The sequence below is a fragment of the Arachis duranensis genome, chromosome 2 (genome assembly GCF_000817695.3).
Source record: "Arachis duranensis cultivar V14167 chromosome 2, aradu.V14167.gnm2.J7QH, whole genome shotgun sequence".
NCBI lineage: Eukaryota > Viridiplantae > Streptophyta > Magnoliopsida > Fabales > Fabaceae > Arachis > Arachis duranensis.
The window spans coordinates 82,640,978-82,660,884 of NC_029773.3; the positions used below are offsets into that span (position 1 = coordinate 82,640,978).

At 35.6% G+C, this 19,907-nt stretch overlaps 1 protein-coding gene and 3 pseudogenes across 1 annotated transcript; all 4 read right to left on the bottom strand.

Annotated features, from left to right (window-relative positions):
• On the bottom strand, nucleotides 1-6,232 carry LOC107475387 (ubiquitin carboxyl-terminal hydrolase 14-like). The gene is given in 21 exon segments (XM_052257911.1): nucleotides 1-50; nucleotides 53-172; nucleotides 338-467; nucleotides 563-681; nucleotides 799-966; nucleotides 1,246-1,335; nucleotides 1,426-1,514; nucleotides 1,762-1,884; nucleotides 1,964-2,021; nucleotides 2,107-2,305; nucleotides 2,669-2,749; nucleotides 3,026-3,067; nucleotides 3,147-3,204; nucleotides 3,510-3,587; nucleotides 3,693-3,749; nucleotides 3,833-3,966; nucleotides 4,247-4,341; nucleotides 4,607-4,943; nucleotides 5,027-5,139; nucleotides 5,296-5,467; nucleotides 5,719-6,232. Coding segments are annotated over 21 exon segments (2,343 nt in total). The 5' UTR covers nucleotides 5,749-6,232.
• Nucleotides 6,233-6,235: 3 nt separating this feature from the next.
• Nucleotides 6,236-7,090, bottom strand: LOC107475389 (tRNA (guanine(37)-N1)-methyltransferase 1-like; annotated as a pseudogene).
• Nucleotides 7,091-7,686: 596 nt separating this feature from the next.
• LOC107475401 (tRNA (guanine(37)-N1)-methyltransferase 1-like) lies at nucleotides 7,687-13,430 on the bottom strand (annotated as a pseudogene).
• A 79-nt stretch (nucleotides 13,431-13,509) lies between these two features.
• On the bottom strand, nucleotides 13,510-17,740 carry LOC107475399 (tRNA (guanine(37)-N1)-methyltransferase 1-like; annotated as a pseudogene).
• Nucleotides 17,741-19,907: the final 2,167 nt, after the last annotated feature.

A 19,907-nucleotide genomic window follows, 5' to 3' on the forward strand; every position in this document is an offset into this window, starting at 1 on the left:
TCAACCATCAATCCTCTCGAAAAAATATAGATAGCCCATGTCCTTGGGACCGAAACCGCAACCTTGGCGTCATTGAAAATAACCCATCTACCTTCTTTCAAAATGTGAGCTACATAGTGACCACAATGTGTCGAGGTTCCCATGTGGCTAACAATTCCTATAAGTCGATATTCTGCGAAAAGCCAAAGGTACCCAAAAATTGATTAAAACCAACATGAACACTTAAATGAAAAATAATGGAATATGAGCAGAGAAATAGGATGAAGTATCACACCATAGGGCAATGACAATTACAGCATATACCAAAAGAAAGTAATTGAAAAAGGTAATAACTTACTTCCTCCTCCATCTGACAAGCCAACATCATTTGAAGCAGAGGTTGTGTTTGATGCACTAGCATCCATACTAGAAACTGATGCATTGGGATTGCTGAATATCCACTCTGTTGCCTTCTCAATGTCTTGACCCTACAAGGCAGGTGTTACCAGTTCAAAGACTGTCTGGACGAACTCACCCAACAAAATCCAACAACGGGGAGAGGAAAACATCATAGAATAATTACCGATGCCTTCAATGCCTTTCGAGCAACATGATCTTCAAATCCAAAAGAAATGAGTATGTCCACTTTTGATTGATCAACGTTGTCAGAGCTGTTGCCTTTTAAAATAGGACTGTCAATATCTAATTAATAGAAAAAAATTACCATTATCCCCTGAATAATAGGTTTACAACAAAAAGCAACCACAGGATCAGTTAAAAGTAATTGATTCGCATGACAAAGGAAAGCAAAATAGAAACCTGGATCATCCATGTGAGATAGTAACCAATTCATTGCCTCCTCTACTCCAGCATTTGAGGTGTTAATAGCTGCCTTCTGACAATGAAGCTGGTTAAAACCCATGGAAACCAGCTGTGCCACAATGTCTTCATTGGCGGAAGGCTGGTTTGAATCCTCGTCAATGGGTTCTGTGCAACATGATGCAGATGTGGTTAGTTAACTTAAATACCATCTTCGAAAACCAAGTAACCAACACGGAATTCTAATAGAGAACATATTACACAATACAAGCAACTCATTCAAAAATGAAAACTTGACATGGTAAACAACCCATTGATGCAACAGAATGGATAAATAAGCATATATAGAATACATATCCAGACTGATTAATTCCCAACATAGTTTAGTTGACACAAGCATGTTTCTCTGAAATCAAATATCTATTATCTACTTAAAAAGTCACGTACCCGCATCTGGTAACAGTTCTTCCCCTGGGTGATTACCTTTGCTACGCATATGATTAATATCTATGATATCAAGAACATCTATGTACACATCTGAAAGAAAACAAGTTATTAGTAATATGAAATTCTTTGAAAAATAATACTAAGCAAAGTGCATTAATGACATCTTGATAGAAGAATTACCAAGCTTTTTGGGCACCCATCCCTCCTCCATAACGAATTACCTCATATGTAACACAAGGTAATCAGGGAATGATGTGAAACCAGCTGTCCTGCAGATCAAGAGTTTCAGAAGCAAAATTACTTCCAATGTACTATTAATAATAACACCACCACTACTTAGGACAGAAACAAAATATACCAAACAATGCATATTTTTATCTGCTCAGCACAAATGAGGATAACAGATTAAATTTCTCATGAAGCCAAGGAGCCGTAAAATACCATATGTAACTTCTATCCTATATGAACCAACACGCATGTCATTGTAATATAAGCTAAATTTTATTGAATGCTCACTTCAATGCTGTTGTCTTTGCTTTTAAGGCAGTGCTGTAAAAATCATGTATCTCCTCTGGAGCTGAGAAGTTTCTAAGGCAAGCTTCTAAAGGAACTCTTGGACGTACAATCTCATCGGCCGACCTATTGGAAAAAATATCATTAGAAAAACCTATATAAGCAAATCTAGGAAATAGCAAGATTCCTGAGAATCTGGACTTACACATCCTTCCCTTCAGAAAGCTTCTCTGCTTTCAATTTGCGAAATAATTCCATTTCTTCTGCAATTCTCAAAGAAACAAAAGCACTAGATGTTAGATCTAAATAATTCCCATTTAAGTCCAGGCTTATGATTTGAAAAACCACCTTTATTAGTTGCTTCGTGCAATGGGATATTAAGAGATAGAATGTAGTCTTGTCTTTTATTATATGCAACTTTTCCAGATGAACACAAGATTCGATCTTCAATACCAAACTTGAAACACTTTGCAGGATCTAGTTCAGCTTTCCCAGCATTAGATATTTCAACTTGATCGAGAAAATGAAGGAAAAATTCTAAAGCATCCTAACAATATGTTGGAAACAAACTGTAAGAAGATAGCATAATAAATGTCCCTAAATGGAACAAATTTAGTATATCGAAAATAGAAGGAACAAATTATTTTCAAACAGAAATCCTTAAGTTGTCGGTTTTAGCGCTAATAATAGGCCAAAATTAATTATTAGACGTAAAATTCATCATAACAATTGTAAGTAAAACATATCTACTTCCCATCTTCTAGTGCCTTGTGATGTGAGGAAGATACATTCTAAGGTTCATCTACTAAAATTAGATTTCAATGCAAGTTCATAAATAACTATGAACATCTCCAGCAACATAATAACACACTTTTTATACTATTGATTCATGTTAAGGGAATAAAAATACCTGTTGCCGCATAGATGAAAATTCAGGATGACTGGCAGCAATCACAGGCTTGAACATACGTGGAGGTATCCCTTCCTGTTTCTAATGTTTGAGTATATTGCAGAGGGGAAACCAGAGAAAATGGGAAAGAAAAAACTAATCAAAATTAAAAACAATTAAGATGAAACAAATAAAAAATTCTGATGAATGCGCATTAAAAAAGAAGAGAGGGGGGGATCCATTGACAAAAACTAGTACTGAATATAATCCTAGAAAAATACACTTCCCGCAGAGAAACTGATCAATTAAAAATTTTAACTATTCATGATGACAAAATCTGACTAGAAATCTTAGCCATCAAAGAGATAGAGAGATTACTGGAGTCTTAGTTGTGGCATCAATGCTTGAATTGTCATCATTCTGGAGGAAAGAAGGTGATATTAAGAACAATAACATATCTGAACATATCTTCAACAGAAATGTATTGATGGTTACGCACCTCATAGACTGGCAAAATAGAATATTTGCCAGATAGTAGACCATGGGCCAGTTTTGTCCTGGAGTAAGACAAGAACCATTATTATACTTTTCTTTTGAAGATTTATGTATGGAAAGATAAATCTGTTTTGAAGAAGCTATTCATTATTTATAACCTTTTGCTTTATTAAGAGGAGAGAATGTCATGTATAATTAATACCCAAATCAATGTTTCCCATCCGAGAAGTATAATAGTAGATTATAAACAAAAGATCCACAGATGCAGTGCCGAAGTTGTTCCAAGAATTAAGACACAAAGCACATGCTGATTTAGAAAAGAGATTGCAACAGATTTCTAATCAATTACAACAATCTAGTTACTTACAGTTGCATATTCAAGTCCACGGTTGGATCAGCAGGAGCCGTCTCAAATGCCTTTTTCAGACTTTGGTTTATATAGTACCTGCCACACAATCATACCAGATATAAGATATTGAAGCAACTGCGAAATTGCAAATATGGTTCAAACAATTTAAAGAAGGCAAAAATATACAAGACACGAACAGACCTTGAACAGAATGATCTTGTTGTGAACACAACTTGCATAGTTGCTGCCAAGTAACAACTGAAAGAAATAAAAATGAGTACAGTAGAAAGCAGATAAAGTAGACCACTGTAGCAACCAGGAGTCAAACAGGCCTACTCTACCTGTTGCCAAGATTGACCAATCCCGTGTATCCAGGTCCAAAAATTGGTTCCTTTTCCTCTCCACTTTCTTGGATCCGATTCCAATTGAAATTGGTATTGTGATCAAGTTCTCTTTCGGCGGTCGTCATTTCAGTCTGAATATAATAAATTGGCAATTAGATAACATGTAACATTCAAACTCTTATGTGACATCATGTCCAATGCATAAACATCCAACAATACTCACATTAACATTAACCTAATGCTTAGAAGGGGAAGAAGCTTGACAAGCAATCAGCATATATTTGCACAATGAAACATTTTCTTTATAAAGATGGTCAAAGGGCACAGTCATAAGATCGGGTGAAAAAATGCCACAGAACTCAAGTACCATCAGGAATATATCAAGTTATCAACACAAGAGAAAGAATTAACCTTTTGTAGTGATGAGAAGTCAATGCCAAAAAAGGCCAGATGCTGTGCTAGATGTGGGTCTAAGACGCTGTTGTCCTCTGGATATGAGTAAACGTCTGAGCTGCCAAAATACATTATCCATAATTAGCACCAAATGTGAAAACAAAAAAAAATTTAAAGAAAAAAAAACCTACTAGCCTCTCCTTCACATTACTTATTTAAAACCAACATTACAGCGAAACAATGAAGTTTGTCAACATAATGATCATGTGGGCAATGGTAACCCTTCATGATTGCAAAGTGAATCAGGCAATACAAGTAAATCATTGAAACTATTAGGACTATAAGAATGTCAAAGCACAATATGCTGTAGGGCATCACCTGCTGCTTCCAAATCAGCAGTGATAGTCCCGAGCTTTACAGCAAGAGGGTAGCCTGTCTCATTGTAATGCTCAACAGCATGGTTGTTTCCACCACTTCCATCCCAATTTCGCCTCCCACAAAGAATCATCCCATCAGTCAGATTTAGCCAAAGATTATCCGTCTTGTCACACTTGGCACATTTCCAACCAGACGGAGGAATGACAACACCATTGTCAAGTTGCTGTAAATTCATTGCATAGGTACTAACTGTTTTCTTATCAGCAGTCCAAGCTGCAACCTGCTCCTTCCGTTCAGCACCCTCAGCTAGTACTATAGCATCTGCAGCCAACCTTACCTGGAGTATTTTTAACGAAATAAGAAAAATAAAAAAGAAATACACCACCATAACAAAAGACAGAAAGAACCATAAACAAGTACCTTCTCTGGCAATTCAACAGATGGGAATGGAAGAGATATATAGTTTGGTAAAATGACTATAGTATGAGTTTCTTCATATTCGGGTTCATTGTTGTCGAATCCCCCTTCAACCCCTACAAATTAACAAGATATATAAAAGATGATACATCCACAAAAAGAACAGCAAATTTGTCAAACTGGTAGAAAGCCCCCTTATTCATCACAGAAAACAGCAGAAGCAACGGCAGAACACTGAATATCAGAGCAAGCTTAATTTTCATTTCACGAACCTATCGCCAAGCGGGTTGGTTTCTTGGTAGGCCTGTCTTCTGGAACCAGTTTCTTAGTCTTCTTTACATGTAAATAAACAGGGTTACCAGTCTTCTCGAAATTCCAACCCACACAGTCCTTCCCAAAGGCAAGGAAAGTGAACATGTCGATGTACAACCCACCCTCTGACTTCTGAAAAATAGAATTCAAAAAGAAAATAATAATTCAGCACCAATCAACATTCAACAACAACAACGATATCTATATATAACCTATCATTTGAAAACAAAACCCAGCAAAGAACTGATTTTGATTCAATTTCCAGCTAAAATGAGCTAAGACAGTAGGAATCCAAAGAAGAAGAAAAATTGCTCAGTGAAGCTCTGGTATTCAGGGGGGAAAAGAAAAGAAAAACCCTAATAGTAATTTGATTTGGAATTTACCTTACGGGTGTATCGAAGGAGAGGCAGCATTCATGCTTGAAGATGCGATTGGTGGGTCGGATGCGAACGCGGGAAAGATTTGATCGAAGCAATTATAAGTAAAACATCTATTTCCCATCATCTAGTGCCTTGGGATGAGAGGAAGATACATTCTAAGGTTCATATATATTAGGGTGTTCATCAGCCGGGTAAAACCGAGTTTGACGTGACCCACACCCGATTCGACTCAAAATATTTACTGTGCCTATTTGTTAAATCCAAAATCGGCTCTAAATCTGATGAAAACTACACACCTGATGTAATTTTGCATCAATAAACTACTACAAAGACCAACATCGCTTGCTAAGAACTAACGTATCAATAATCATACTCAAGTCTTCTGAAACAGGTAAGAAATAGTGCCAGAACTTTCTTTCCGCAATGCTCAAACCGAAGTAATTAGATTGCAGATACTAATAATAATATGAACAAAATCAGATATAGAAAGCAGTTACAAAATGCTTGTTTGTCACATAACTCACAGAAACAAAAGAGCCACACACACCATCTTGATAGCCTCAGGCAAGTCTTGGACGCCGCGACCGACGTACTGTTCATCCAGCAACAGCAACCTCGTGAAGCCCCTTCACTTCTCCCTACCAAACTCCTCCTCAACCAAATTCCTCAAAATACCCCCTCCATTATCGTCCTCTTCAACAACCTCCACAGTAGCAAAACTGTTCTTCCCCATGCGCCTCTCGACTTTCACCTCCTCGTCCTCCTCCTTATTTTTCTTCCTCTTCGGCGGCCTCGATATCTTCGCCAAGTTCCTGAACTTCACGAAGCTGCGCGTATTGAACGTCCTTGCGAGCTTCTCTCTATACAGAACCAGGCTCAAAACGTCGCCGTCTCCTTCGGCTTGGCCGTAAATTCGTCGCTACAATGACACGTGTCCTTCTTCTCCTCCTCCTGATTCTCCGGAGGTAACCAGCGAAGCGAGGTCGGGATTGAGGTCATCACCGGGGACGCGAGTGATGTTGCGAACACGAGGACAGTTGAGGAGGTGGCCGCGGAGGCGAGTCTCTAAGGCGGAGTAGTGGGCGGAGGGGACGCAGAGGGCGGAGAGGTGGAAGACGCGAGTGAAGGCATCTTCACAGACGGTGAGAAGGGCGTCGTTTTGGGGGCGTTGAAGCGTTGGAGTGGTTCCTTTGTGGAGGGAAGGTCCGTATAAGATTGGATTGAAATTGGTGGCTGAGAAACGGGTGAAGGATATGGAAATGGGAATCAGGGAGAGGGAGTGTTTGGGATTTGTAAGAGGAAGGAAAAGTAGCTTAGTTGGAGTGGGGAAGTGAGTCCTTAGGAATATGCTCCCTGCTATTTTCATTCAGAATCAACTAACTGCGTCTGTCTGATGTGTAAGGCTGTAACTGTAAACTATAAATCACAGGTATGTTTGAATAACACATCCCAAAAAAAAGGATTAAAAAATAAATGGCTAATTTTATTGGAACAGTATTTTACATTTGCATAAAATATTTGAAAAATACTTTTGATTATTAGAATTTCTCGTGATTCAGCTTAAAAAAGAAAGAGGATAATTATTAATAAAGAAAAAGGTACTTTTGTCCGTCTTTTATTAATTTTATTTTTATTAGAAACATATAAAAAGATATATGCCAAAAAAATGATGTTATTTATGAAGAACTGGTAGTATCAGCATTTTGGTCTATCATAAAATCACTCTTGAATAAGATAAATCAACTTCAACTTGAAAAGAACCCACCAACAGCTCCTATAATTTAATAAATGCATGTTATTGGACTTTTATTTCAAACATCCTAAGAAAATAAATAAACAAAGCTATGCTCTTGTATCGATTTTGAAAAATACATGTTACAACATATGTACATTATTCGCTCTAGGCATGGGTAACTAATGTAATGCAACAAAACTTTCGCCATGCAATGTGGCTAAATATCAGTAAAATATTTAAGTATCAATTGCAGTATTAGCAAATACTACACTTCTAGGAAGAACGAATGATGCACACAACATCCATTTTTCGGGCGCCACAAGTCGTACATGTCGCATTTCTACGTTGACTGCGAGCTCTAGCAGCGCGATTCTTATTCTCTGCACCACAAGGGGCTTCTTCGTTAACATGCTTTTATGTTTGTCGCAAAGTATATGTATGACTAAATAAACAAAAAGAAGCATAGGGAGAAGAAGAAACAGGTCACACGCATTCGAGAAGGTCACAATGGTAAAATTCCTAGTCATTTGGTGTTGAGTCTGATCCTATGACTGCACAGAAATATATACAGAAAAAATTATCAGCAAGTTACCTCGTGAAAATAAATTCTGGATGTTGCGCTTTGGAGAATCCATAAACATGGATCGTTGGCAAGTTGCATTCCGTGTCCTTTGGTCTGTCTTTGTATATTCCTCTAAAGGCATCTGTAGTAGAAGAAAAGCATCTAGAAGTTAATCAAGGTGTAAATAGTTAACCAGATTTAAGTTATAACACTTACATACAAAGTAGGGTCGATCAAATTAGATGAGTGACATATATTTGGATAGATTAAAGGAACATGAGATATATAAAAAAAAGTCACAGTGATCCAGTCATGAAAGGCAACCTAGAAATTCTACAGCTTCATTTGGCTAGTTCATAACCACTTGTGTGATTGATAGAGCTTTATAACTGGCATACATAGCCTTAATGAACCTTTTCCCATCCATGTTAAAGACCTAGAACAACAGATTAAGAAAAATATTGTTACTGTACGCTGATTCAAGTGTAACTTCTGCCTTGTTTCTTAATCAATATGTGAAAGTACACTAATAATGTGTATAGTGCATAGTTTTTAATTATCACTAAGTCACATCATTGTGTAGCACACAAACAATACTTCAAATACTAAAGAGACACTTTGAAAGTTCCTGCTTATGTCCGCACTTCTTGCCTGCTATTCCATATATAAATAATTTTAGCAGTTCTACATTAACCAAGAAATGGCATCTATATATTCCATGGAGCTGCTTCCTTTCTATCATTTCGTGTGTAAAAGTTCATGAAACATATTCGAGAAGATAACCACTTAACAAGCAAGCATACATCAATCTTCCTTTCAAGTTTGTTTAGAACACTATTTCTTTCCAGATACTCCACTACAAATGGGTTTAAGTCATTAACAAAAACATGCTTAACTATCTTTGCTCCAGATATGGCCAAGGGACCAATTCTAGAAAAAAACATCACTTGTCAATATGATTTTATAACGTTATTATTATTAAGTAGTCATGAATTTTATCCAAAAAAACCCCCTATCATTAAGTCAACATACAGAGAATGCTCTAACAAGTCACCAACTAAAGATAAAAAGAGAAGTTATTGCATGGAAAAGGAAAAGAAAAAGGAAAGTCTTTGAAGCAAAAGCAACACATTTGCTGTCTGTTTTATGCAGGTCCACTAATTGTTGCTTAGTTTTTATTTTCCTTGAGACTTTCAATATCATAAGAACTTTAAAGTAATTTTACTGTTTCCATTTTCCAGGAAATCATAAATTCAAGCAAATGTCATTTAAACAATAAATCATTTTTAAAAAATTAATTGATCTCTTAAATATTAGAAGCTGCTAGACTATACATTATCCAGCTACCAACAACGGGCTGTCTAGCCATCCAAGACTTCTACACTCACTCACAAAATAAACCAGTTCTTCACATGCTTAAATCTATCTAATCCAGCATGTAGCACTAAAATAACCTGAGCCCATAAGTTGTGAAAAGGTTAAATCTCACAGACAAAATTCAATTCCAAGCATTTATCACTTATCTCATTCTCACAACCATACTGTTTAGCAAATCTGCACCAAGACCCAAGTAGCACTATCTCATTGTGTCACTGTTAAGCATTTTTGATAGTCAAACATTTGTTACAAATAATCAAATTTCATCATTGATAGCTGACATCAGATTATGCTGAACAGCCAAATTTGTTCAAAACATAGGATCAAATGACACAGAAACTGAAGTACGCTGATATATAATCTAAAGAAATAGATACATACAGACAACATCTTTTCGTGTAAAACCACTCAAAAGCCTTTGTCTTTCAGTTGCAAGCCTAGAACTCCAATATCTGTATAGTAAAAAAGAAGCAAATTCCAGGTGTTTACTATGTTAGGAGATAGAGAGCTATTACATTGACATGAATTGAACAATTATTAAAGCAAGTCTTCCAAAATATTCTGAACTGCTCAGTGATGGAAATAGAGCATACACTGTTGCTAAGTCAACCTGAAAGCATATTCCGTTCTCAACAAATGTGGTAACTAGAGAGCGGTTTCCTACTAGAATCTCAAGTTGCAAGGTCCTGTATTCATTATGAATGGAATCAATCTTGTTCACGACTGTTTGTATCTTTGGCTTATTTTTATCAGGCACAACCTGAATATGATAGTATGTGTTAACATGATTATGAAATTTTATGATGTTCTAGGTTACACATTGAACTTGATTGGCAAAGATATTTCTATACAAAGAACCTTTTCTATGAGTGTTTTGTATGGTAATTGTTCCGATCTCAAATTCAGGTGTGCAATGTGACTAATGGTCTCAAAAGCTGAAGGAACAACCATACCATCAAGTAGCAAGACCACTAGGATCTGCAACAATAATACAGGACTGACTGACTGAGAATTTCTTTTTTCACTCACAATTTGAAATTGAATAAAGAAATTCAATAATTTATTTTTTAAAAGAACGTATCTTCTACAGATAATAATACAAATTTGAAATTAAAAAGTAAATATCTTATGGAATACAAGGCAAAACATATTATTTTATTTTTGAAGCACAGGTATCATTTATGTAAACCATGAGGTTGAAAAGAGAATTTCATCTCCCACGACAAGAGATAGAGAAAAATCTTTACATATGAAAAACTGAACACAGATACACACAGGCTAAAAGAGATTTATATTTACAACAGTGGATAACTAGATATCCTTGGTCTAATTACCTCATTCATCTGCCAATAATTATAAAACAGAGTCAACTTGCACCTAACTAGCTCAAAAGTCAAATTTGCACTCTCTTTGGCATACTCCTTTAATACGGCTTGAAGACATGAAACATAAACCATATCAAAAGTGAATGGGTAAAATCTCAGAAACAAAATGCAATAATAATACACAAAAGGCAGATAGGAATCTACATATGATTATCCCATTTAAAACTACGAATAGCAAGATGCAAAGTTTGACCAATATCAGGTAACGAATATCCAATCATTAATGTAATTTTGCAACTGTTCTGTATTCACTTTCATGCTACCACAGTTAAACTGAACTAGTGTAAATAACATCGACACAAAGGTCCTTCAGGACTGGCAGTATAAATTTCCTACATCAGCATTAAGCTAAAATTGCACGAAGGATTAGAAGGCTTGTACAATCTTACAAAGCATACCAAACACAAAACATCATATGAGATTAACATACATGCTTTCAGATGCCTAGTACCATAGCATCACAATGCTATGCCTAAAGCCCTGTTTGTTATGTTGCATTAGCCCCTATAGTATAAGTATATACTACATAACTCATTTTTATTATATATTGTTTGGTGTGAGGTATGATATATGTGATAGGATTAAGTTACTCAGCTAACCTATTTGGCTGGTATCAATTTACAACAAGCAATGCATACCAAAGCTTAGCATCAATAAACTACTACAAAGTCCAACATCGCTTGGTAAGAACTAACGTATCAACAAACATATTCAAGTCTTCTGAAACGGGTTAGAAATAGTGCCAGAGCTTTCTTTCCGCAATGCTCAAACCGAATTAGTTAAATTTTAGATACTAATAATAATATGAACAAAATCAGATATAGATAGCAGTTGCAAAATGCTTGTTTGTCATAGAACTCACAGAAACAAAAGAGCCACACACACACCACCTTGATAGCCTCAGGCAAGTCTTGGATGCCGCAACCGGCGTACCGTTCATCTAGCAACAACAACCTCGTGGAGCCCCTCCACTTCTCCCTCCCAAACTCCACCTCAACCAAATTTCTCAAAATACCCCCTCCATTATCGTCCTCTTCAACAACCTCCACCGTAGCAAAAATGTTCTTCCCCATGCGCCTCTCGACTTTCAACTCCTCCTCCTCCTTCTTCTTCTTCTTTTTCCTCTTCGGCGGTCTCAATATCTTCGCCAGGTTCCTAAACTTCACAAAGTCGCGCACATTGAACATCCTTGGCAGCTTCTCTCTGTACAAAACCGGGCTCAAAATGTCACCGTCTCCCTCGGCTTGGCCTCAAATCTGACGCTACAACGACACGTGTCCTTCTTTTCCTCATCCTGATTCTTCGGAGGTAACTAGTGAAGCGAGGTCGGGACCGAGGTCATCACTGGGGACACGAGCGATGTTGCAAACACGAGGCCAGTTGAGGAGTGACAAACCCCATTTTGAGGGTTTATCTTGTGCTTAATTTAGGGGATTTTATCACCTTTCACCCACATTTATTCAATGAAATAGCATGGTTTTGTATATTCTCCTTTAATTGTGCTTAAGAGTGAAAACATGCCTTTTAGGACTTAAAATAGCTAAATCTAATTCTCCTTAATTCCATTAGATGCCTTGATATGTTTGTTAAGTGGTTTAAGGTTTAGGAGGCAAAGATTGGATCAAGGGAATGAAGAAAGAAGCATGAAAAGTTGGAGAACTCATGAAGAAATGAAAGAACCGGAAAGCTGTCAAGCCGACCTCTCCGCAAGGAGGTAGCATGGATGCAAGTCTCTAAGGCGGTGCAGTGGGTGGAGGGGACGCAGAGGGCAGAGAGGTGGAAGACGCGAGTGAAGGAATCTTCATGGAGGGTGAGAAAGGCGTCGTTATGGGGGCGTTAAAATGTTGGAGCGGTTCCTTTGTGGAGGGAAGGTCCGTATAAGATTGGATTGGAATTGGTGGCTGAGAAGCGGGTGAAGGATATGGAAATGGGAATCAGGGAGAGGGAGTGTTTGGGATTTGTAAGAGGAAGGAAGAGTAGCTTAGTTGGAGTGGGGAAGTGAGTCCTTAGGATTATGCTCCCTGCTGTTTTCATTCAGAATCAACTAACTGCGTCTGTGTTTCTTTTACTAAGTTGCAAAGACATTTTACTCTCTTGTAATTATGTTATTTTGGCCCCTTGGCTGGGTCCTTGAGATCTTGTTTTCTATCTGATGTGTAAGGCTGTAACTGTAAGCCATAAATCACAGGTATGTTTGAATAACACATCCCGAAAGAAAAAAGGATTAAAAAATAAATGGCCAACTTTGTTGGAACAGTATTTTATATTTGAATAGAATATTCGAAAAATACTCTTGATTATTGGGATTTCTCGTGATTCATCTTAGATAAATAGAAGAGGATAATTATTAATAAAGGAAAAGGTACTTTTGCCCGTCTTTTATTAATTTTATTTTCATTAGAAATATATAAAAAGATGTATGCCAAAAAAATGATGTTATTTATAAGGAACTGACAGTATCAGCATTTGGGTCGATCATTGAACCACTATTGAATAAGATAAATCAGCTTCAACTCGAAAAGAACCCACCGGCAGCTCTTACAATTCAATAAATACATGTTATTGGATTTTTATTTCAAATATCCTAAGAAAATAAATAAATAAAGCTATGCTCTGGTATCGATTTTGAAAAATACATGTTACAACATATGTACATTATTCGCTCTGGGCATGGGTAACTAATGCAATGCAACAAAACTTTCTCCATGCAATATGGTTAAATAAGAGTAAAATATTTAAGTATCAATTGTAGTATTAGCAAATGCTACACTTCTAGGGAGAACGAATGATGCACACAACATCCATTTTTCGGGCGCTACAAGTCGTACATGTCGCATTTCTATGTTGACTGCGACCTCTAACAGGTCGATTCTTATTCTCTGCTCCACAACGGCTTCTTCGTTAACATGATTTTATGTTTGTTACAAGATATATGTATGACTAAATAAACAAAAGGAAGCAGAAGGAAAATAAGAAACAGGTCACACTCATTCGATAGTGACACAATGGTAAAATTTCCAGTCATTTGGTGTTGAGTCTGATCCAATGACTGCACAGAAATATATATAGATAAAATATCAACAACTTACCTCGTGAAAATCAAATTCCGGATCTTGCGCTTTGCAGAATCCATATACATGGATCGTTGGCAAGTTGCATTCCGTGTCCTACGGTCTGTCTTTGTATATTCCTCTAAATGCATCTGCAGTAGATGAAAAGCATCTATAAGTTACTCAAGGTGTAAACAGTTAACCAGATTAAAGTTATAACACTTACATACAAAGTAGGATCGATCAAATTAGATGAGTGACATATATTTGGATAGATTAAAAGAACATGAGATATAAAAAAAAAGTCAGAGTAATCCAGTCATGAAAGGCAACCTAGAAATTCTGTAGCTTCATTTGGCAAGTTCATAACCACATGCGTGATTGATTGAGCTTTATAACTGGCATACATAGCCTTAACGAACCTTCTCCCATCCATGTTAAAGACCTAGAACAGCAGATTAAGAAAAATATTGTTATTGTATGCTGATTCAAGTGCAACTTCTGCCTTGTTTATTAATCAACATGTGAAAGTACACTAATAATGGGTATAGTGCATAGTTTTTAATCATCATTCAGTCACATCATTGCGTAGCACACAAACAATACTTCAAATACTAAAGAGACACTTTGAAAGTTCCTGCTTATGTCCGCGCTTCTTACCTGCTAATCCATATATAAATATTTTCAGTACTTCTACATTAACCAAGAAATGGCATCTATATATTCCAAGGAGCTGCTTCCTTTTTATCATTTCGTGTGTAAAAGTTCATGAAACATATTCGAGAAGATAACCACTTAACAAGCAAGCATACCTCAATCTTCCTTTCAAGTTTGTTTAGAACATTATTTCTTTCCAAATACTCCACTACAGATGGGTTTAAATCATTAGCGAAAACATGCTTAACTATCTTTGCTGCAGATATAGCCAAGGGACCAACTCCAGAAAAAACATCACCTCTCAATTATTATTATTAAGTAGTCATGAATTTTATCTAAAAAAAAACCCTATCATTAAGTCAACATACAGAAAATGCTCTAACAAGTCACCAACTATAGATAAAAAGAGAAGTTATTGCATGGAAAAGGAAAAAGGAAAAGGAAAGTCTTTGAAGCAACAACAACACTTTTGTGCTGTCTGTTTTATGCAGGTCCACTAATTGTTGCTTAGTTTTTATTTTCCTTGAGACTTTCAATGTCATAAGAACTTCAAAGTAATTTTACTGTTTCCATTTTTCAGGAAATCATAAAATCAAGCAAATGTCATTTAAACAATAAATCATTTTTAAAAGATTAATTGATGTGTTAAATATTAGAAGCTGCACACTATCCAGCTACTAACAACAGGCTGTCTAGCCATCCAAGACTTCTACACCCACTCACAAAATAAACCTGTTCATCTCGTGCTTAAATCTTTGTAATCCAGCATGTAGCACTAAAATGACCTGAGCCCATAAGTTGTGAAAAGATTAAATGTGACAGACAAAATTCAATTCCAAGCATTTCTCACTGACCTTATTCTCACAGTCATACTGTTAAACAAATCTGCACCAAGACCCAAGTAGCACTATCTCATTGTGTCACTGTAAAGCACTTTTGATATTCAAACATTTGTTACAAACAATCAAATTTCATCATTGGTAGCTGACATCAGATTATGCTTAACAGCCAAATTTGTCCAAAACATAGGATCAAATGACACAGAAACTGAAATTTAATATAAGTAGGCTGGTATATAATCTAAAGAAATAGATACATAAAGAAAACATCTTTTCGTGTAAAACCACTCAAAAGTCTGTCTTTCAGTTGCAAGCCTAGAACTCCAATATCTGCATAGTTAAAAAAGAAGCAAATTCCAAGTGTTTACTATGTTAGAAGATAGAGAGCTATTACATTGACATGAATTGAACAATTATTAAAGCAAGTCTTCCAAAATATTCTGAACTGGTCAGTGATGGAAATAGAGCATACACTGTTGCTAAGTCAACCTGAAAGCATATTCCGTTCTCAACAACTGTGGTAACTAGAGAGTGGTTTCCTCCAAGAACCTCAAGCTGTATGGTCTTATATTCATTATGAATGGAATCAATCTTGTTCATGACTGTTTGTCTTTTTGGCTTATTTTTATCAGGCACAACCTGAATATGATAGTATGTGTTAACATGATTAAGAAATTTTATGATGTTCTAGGTTACACATTGAACTTGATTGGCAAAGATATTTCTATATAAAGAACCTTTTCTATGAGTGTTTTGTATGGTAAATGTTTCGATCTCAAATTCAGGTGTGCAATGTGACCAACGGTCTCAAAATCTGAAGGAACAACCATACCATCAGGTAGCAAGACCTCTAGGATCTGCAACAATAATACAGGATTGACTGACTGAGAATTTCTTTTTTCACTCACAATTTGAAGTTGAATACAAAAATTCAATAATTTCTTCTTTAAAAGAACTTATCTTCTAGAGATCATATTACAAATTTGAAATTAAAAAGTAAACAATTTATGGAACACAGGGCAAAACATATTATTTTATTTTTGAAGCGCAGGTATCATTTTTGTAAACCATGAGGGTGAAAAGAGAATTTCATCTCCCATGACAAGAGATAGAGAAAAATCTTTACATATGAAAAACTGAACACAGATACACACAGTATAAAAGAGATTTATATTTACAATAGTGGATAACTGGATATCCTTGGTCTAATTACCTCACTCATTTGCCAATAATCATAAAACAGAGTCAACTTGCTCCTAACTAGCTCAAACGTCAAATTTGCACTCTTTTCGACATACTCCTTTAATACGGCCTGAAGACAGGAAACATAAACCATATCAAAAATGAATGGGTAAAATGTCAGAAACAAAATGTAATAATAATACACAAAAGACAGATAGGAATCTACATATGATTATCCCATTTAAAACTACGAATAGTAAGATGCAAAGTTTGACCAATATTAGGTAACAAATATCCAAACATTAATGTAATTTTGCAACTGTTCTGTATTCACCTTCTTGCTACCACAGTTAAACTAGACTAGTGTAAATAGCATCGACACAAAGGTCCTCTAGAATTAATAGTATAAATTCCCCACATCAGCATTAAGCTAAAATTGCACGAAGGAGTAGATGGCTTGTACAATCTTACAAAGCATACCAAACACAACATCATATGAGATTAACATGCATGCTTTTAGAAGCCTAGTACCATAACATCACAATGATATACCTAAAGCCCTGTTTGTTATGTTGTATTAGCCCCCATAGTGTAAGTATATACTACATAACTCATTTTTATTATATATTGTTTGGTGTGAGTTGTGATATATGTGATAGGATTAAGTTACTCGGCTGGTATCAATTTACAACAAGCAATGCATACCAAAGCTTAGCATCAATAAACTACTACAAAGACCAACATCACTTGGTAAGAACTAACGTATCAACAATCATATTCAAGTTTTTTGAAAACGGGTAAGAAATAGTGCCAGAATTTTCTTTCTGCAATGCTCAAACCGAATTAGTTAGATTGCAGATACTAATAATAATATGAACAAAATCAGATATAGAAAGCAGTTGCAAAATGCTTGTTTGTCATAGAACTTAGAGAAATAAAAGAGCCACACACACCCCACTTTGATAGCCTCAGGTAAGTCTTGGACGCCGCAACCGGCGTACCATTCATTCAGCAACAGCAACCTCGTGGACTAACCAGATCTGAATAATTATCTCATGAGATTTATATGGAGGAATAATATGAATGAGAAGATTAGAGAGAGTACACCATAATGGACTTGTTGAAACAACAACGCCCAAGAAAGCTGAACTTGAATGCACCACTTTTATCAACAAAGCATTACGGTTTTTCTTCACCGTCAGATAATAATTCACTGTGTGCAGGTGCAGGAGTTCCATTTTCGTGGGAGCAAGCACCGGGAAAGCCAAAGCACAATGACAAGAATGATTACGCCGAAGCCGGCGACACCCCTCGGCCAAGACTACCACCACCGGTCGCTGATGTTAGTGACGACGACGACGACGAGGTTTACTCAGATGCTATGGATGTTTTCTCTCTTTCAGAAGCTCTGGACATTGTTCAAAAGAAATCAGAGAAGGCGCGTTACAATAACAATAGCAACACTAACGAAGGATTGTTGCGATTAAAGATTCAAGAATCTGACGGTTACCAATCGCCGACTTACATGATCAACCGCTTCCTTCCCGATGCGACGGCGTTGGCCGCCTCCTCCGCATTGCATTTTCCGAGCAACTGCGACGAGAAAGGTTGCGAAACGTGCAGTTACCAAGAATGTTGTTTATCATCAGCAAGATCCTCCGTCGTGAGAAACGATAATTATAACGATAATGCTTATTCTTATTCTTATTCTTACTCTCCGAAAGGTTGTTATTGCGGCCTTGAGGTTCTGTTGCCGTGGCGCGTGAAGCATAAGCTTTGTTCCATGAAGAGCCCTGTGTTGTTGCCGCCTCTTAAGAAGAAGAAGGCGGAGGAGCATAATCAGCGCGGTGGCGCCAAGCAGAAGAAGCATCGGCGTCGTTCTTCGTCATCAACACTTACACACTTGCCTTGTTCTTGTACAAATTCTAAAGAGGATAGTATATGATTGTTATTAGTAGAGTTCTTTCTTAATTTCTTCATTTTTTTCCCCTTTCATTGTTATTTAGTATATGTGCACCTGTATATGTATTAGTTCGTTCCAATAATTCTCTCGTTTATTTATAGAACAAGCCATAACACGGACGTTCCATGCATTAGCTTATATTTTTTTTTTTATTGAATAGTTTTGTCTATGAATTAACTGGTACATACCCATCTTATATAATTTGTAATTGATGAAGTATACAGAGCCAATGGAGTATATGTATAATGTGTATAATGAGAGTTTAGGAATGGAATTATCACAATAAAATTGTTTTTGACTAGGAGTTAATCATTAATATTTATAAATATAAAATAAAATATATGTTATTAAATTATTAAACTAAAAAAATTAAACTAAAAAATTTAAATTAATAACTAAATAATAATAAAAATAAATAAATTTTGATACTTTTAATATTTTTCGTTATAAAATTGTCATTAAATTTGGATATTATCAGTGCACTCCGTGACTATTTTAGACTATTGTTGGTTAAACCATCACAAATCTGTAGCATTTATTGATAGTTAATTTGAAACTGTTGCTAAATTATTATTAATTTTTTATTTTTTGTTATATTTACTATTTAGTGATAATTTTAAATCACAGTTAAATAACAATGAAAAAATATTTTGAATTTTATGCCCGCCTAATCTCTCCGGCCAGATTTTATTTTTTTTAATTATTATATAAATTAATTTATCATAATAATAATAATTTATACGTATATAAATATTACAATATCAAAGATTTTCTTGTTCACAAGTAGAATTCTACAAAAATACTAACATTGTATTTCAAAATATAAATTCAAGCAATACATTTTTAGTATGTTAAACATATAAATTCAAATAATATAATCCTAAAATGTAAAAATTAATAATAATTTCAATCATAAAACTTCTTAAGTGTTGAATGATTTATTTTGTTAAAGTATATAACTAGCAACACAAGAAGATTTTAATTTTTTGTTTGCACTGGTGATTCCAAACGGAGATGGCTCGAGTCAGTGACATATTTTAAGTGTCTTTATTCCCCCAATTTCTTCTATTGGAAAGACATGGGTATCTATATAAGAGTCAAATACTTTAATTAGTAATAGAATAAGAGAAAACAGTCCTTAATTGATGACTTATACATAGAAATATTTAGAAATGGAATGAGGGTACTTTGAGCTGTTGAAATTATTCTCATCCAGCAATTGGAAAAATTGATTTCTTGAATGATGAATTAGAAAGTGAAATTGACATGATTGAAGAAAAAGTTTTTACTGGGAGCTTGTTCAATAGTTATCAATTACTATCTTTGTGAATAAGTCTCTGTTGTGTTTTTATTTGAAATCAGAACTGATATAAAAAAACTTCTTTAAAAATCATAAATAATCAACATTTTTTGTTTTGTTTTATATTTGGCTAACACTAGTC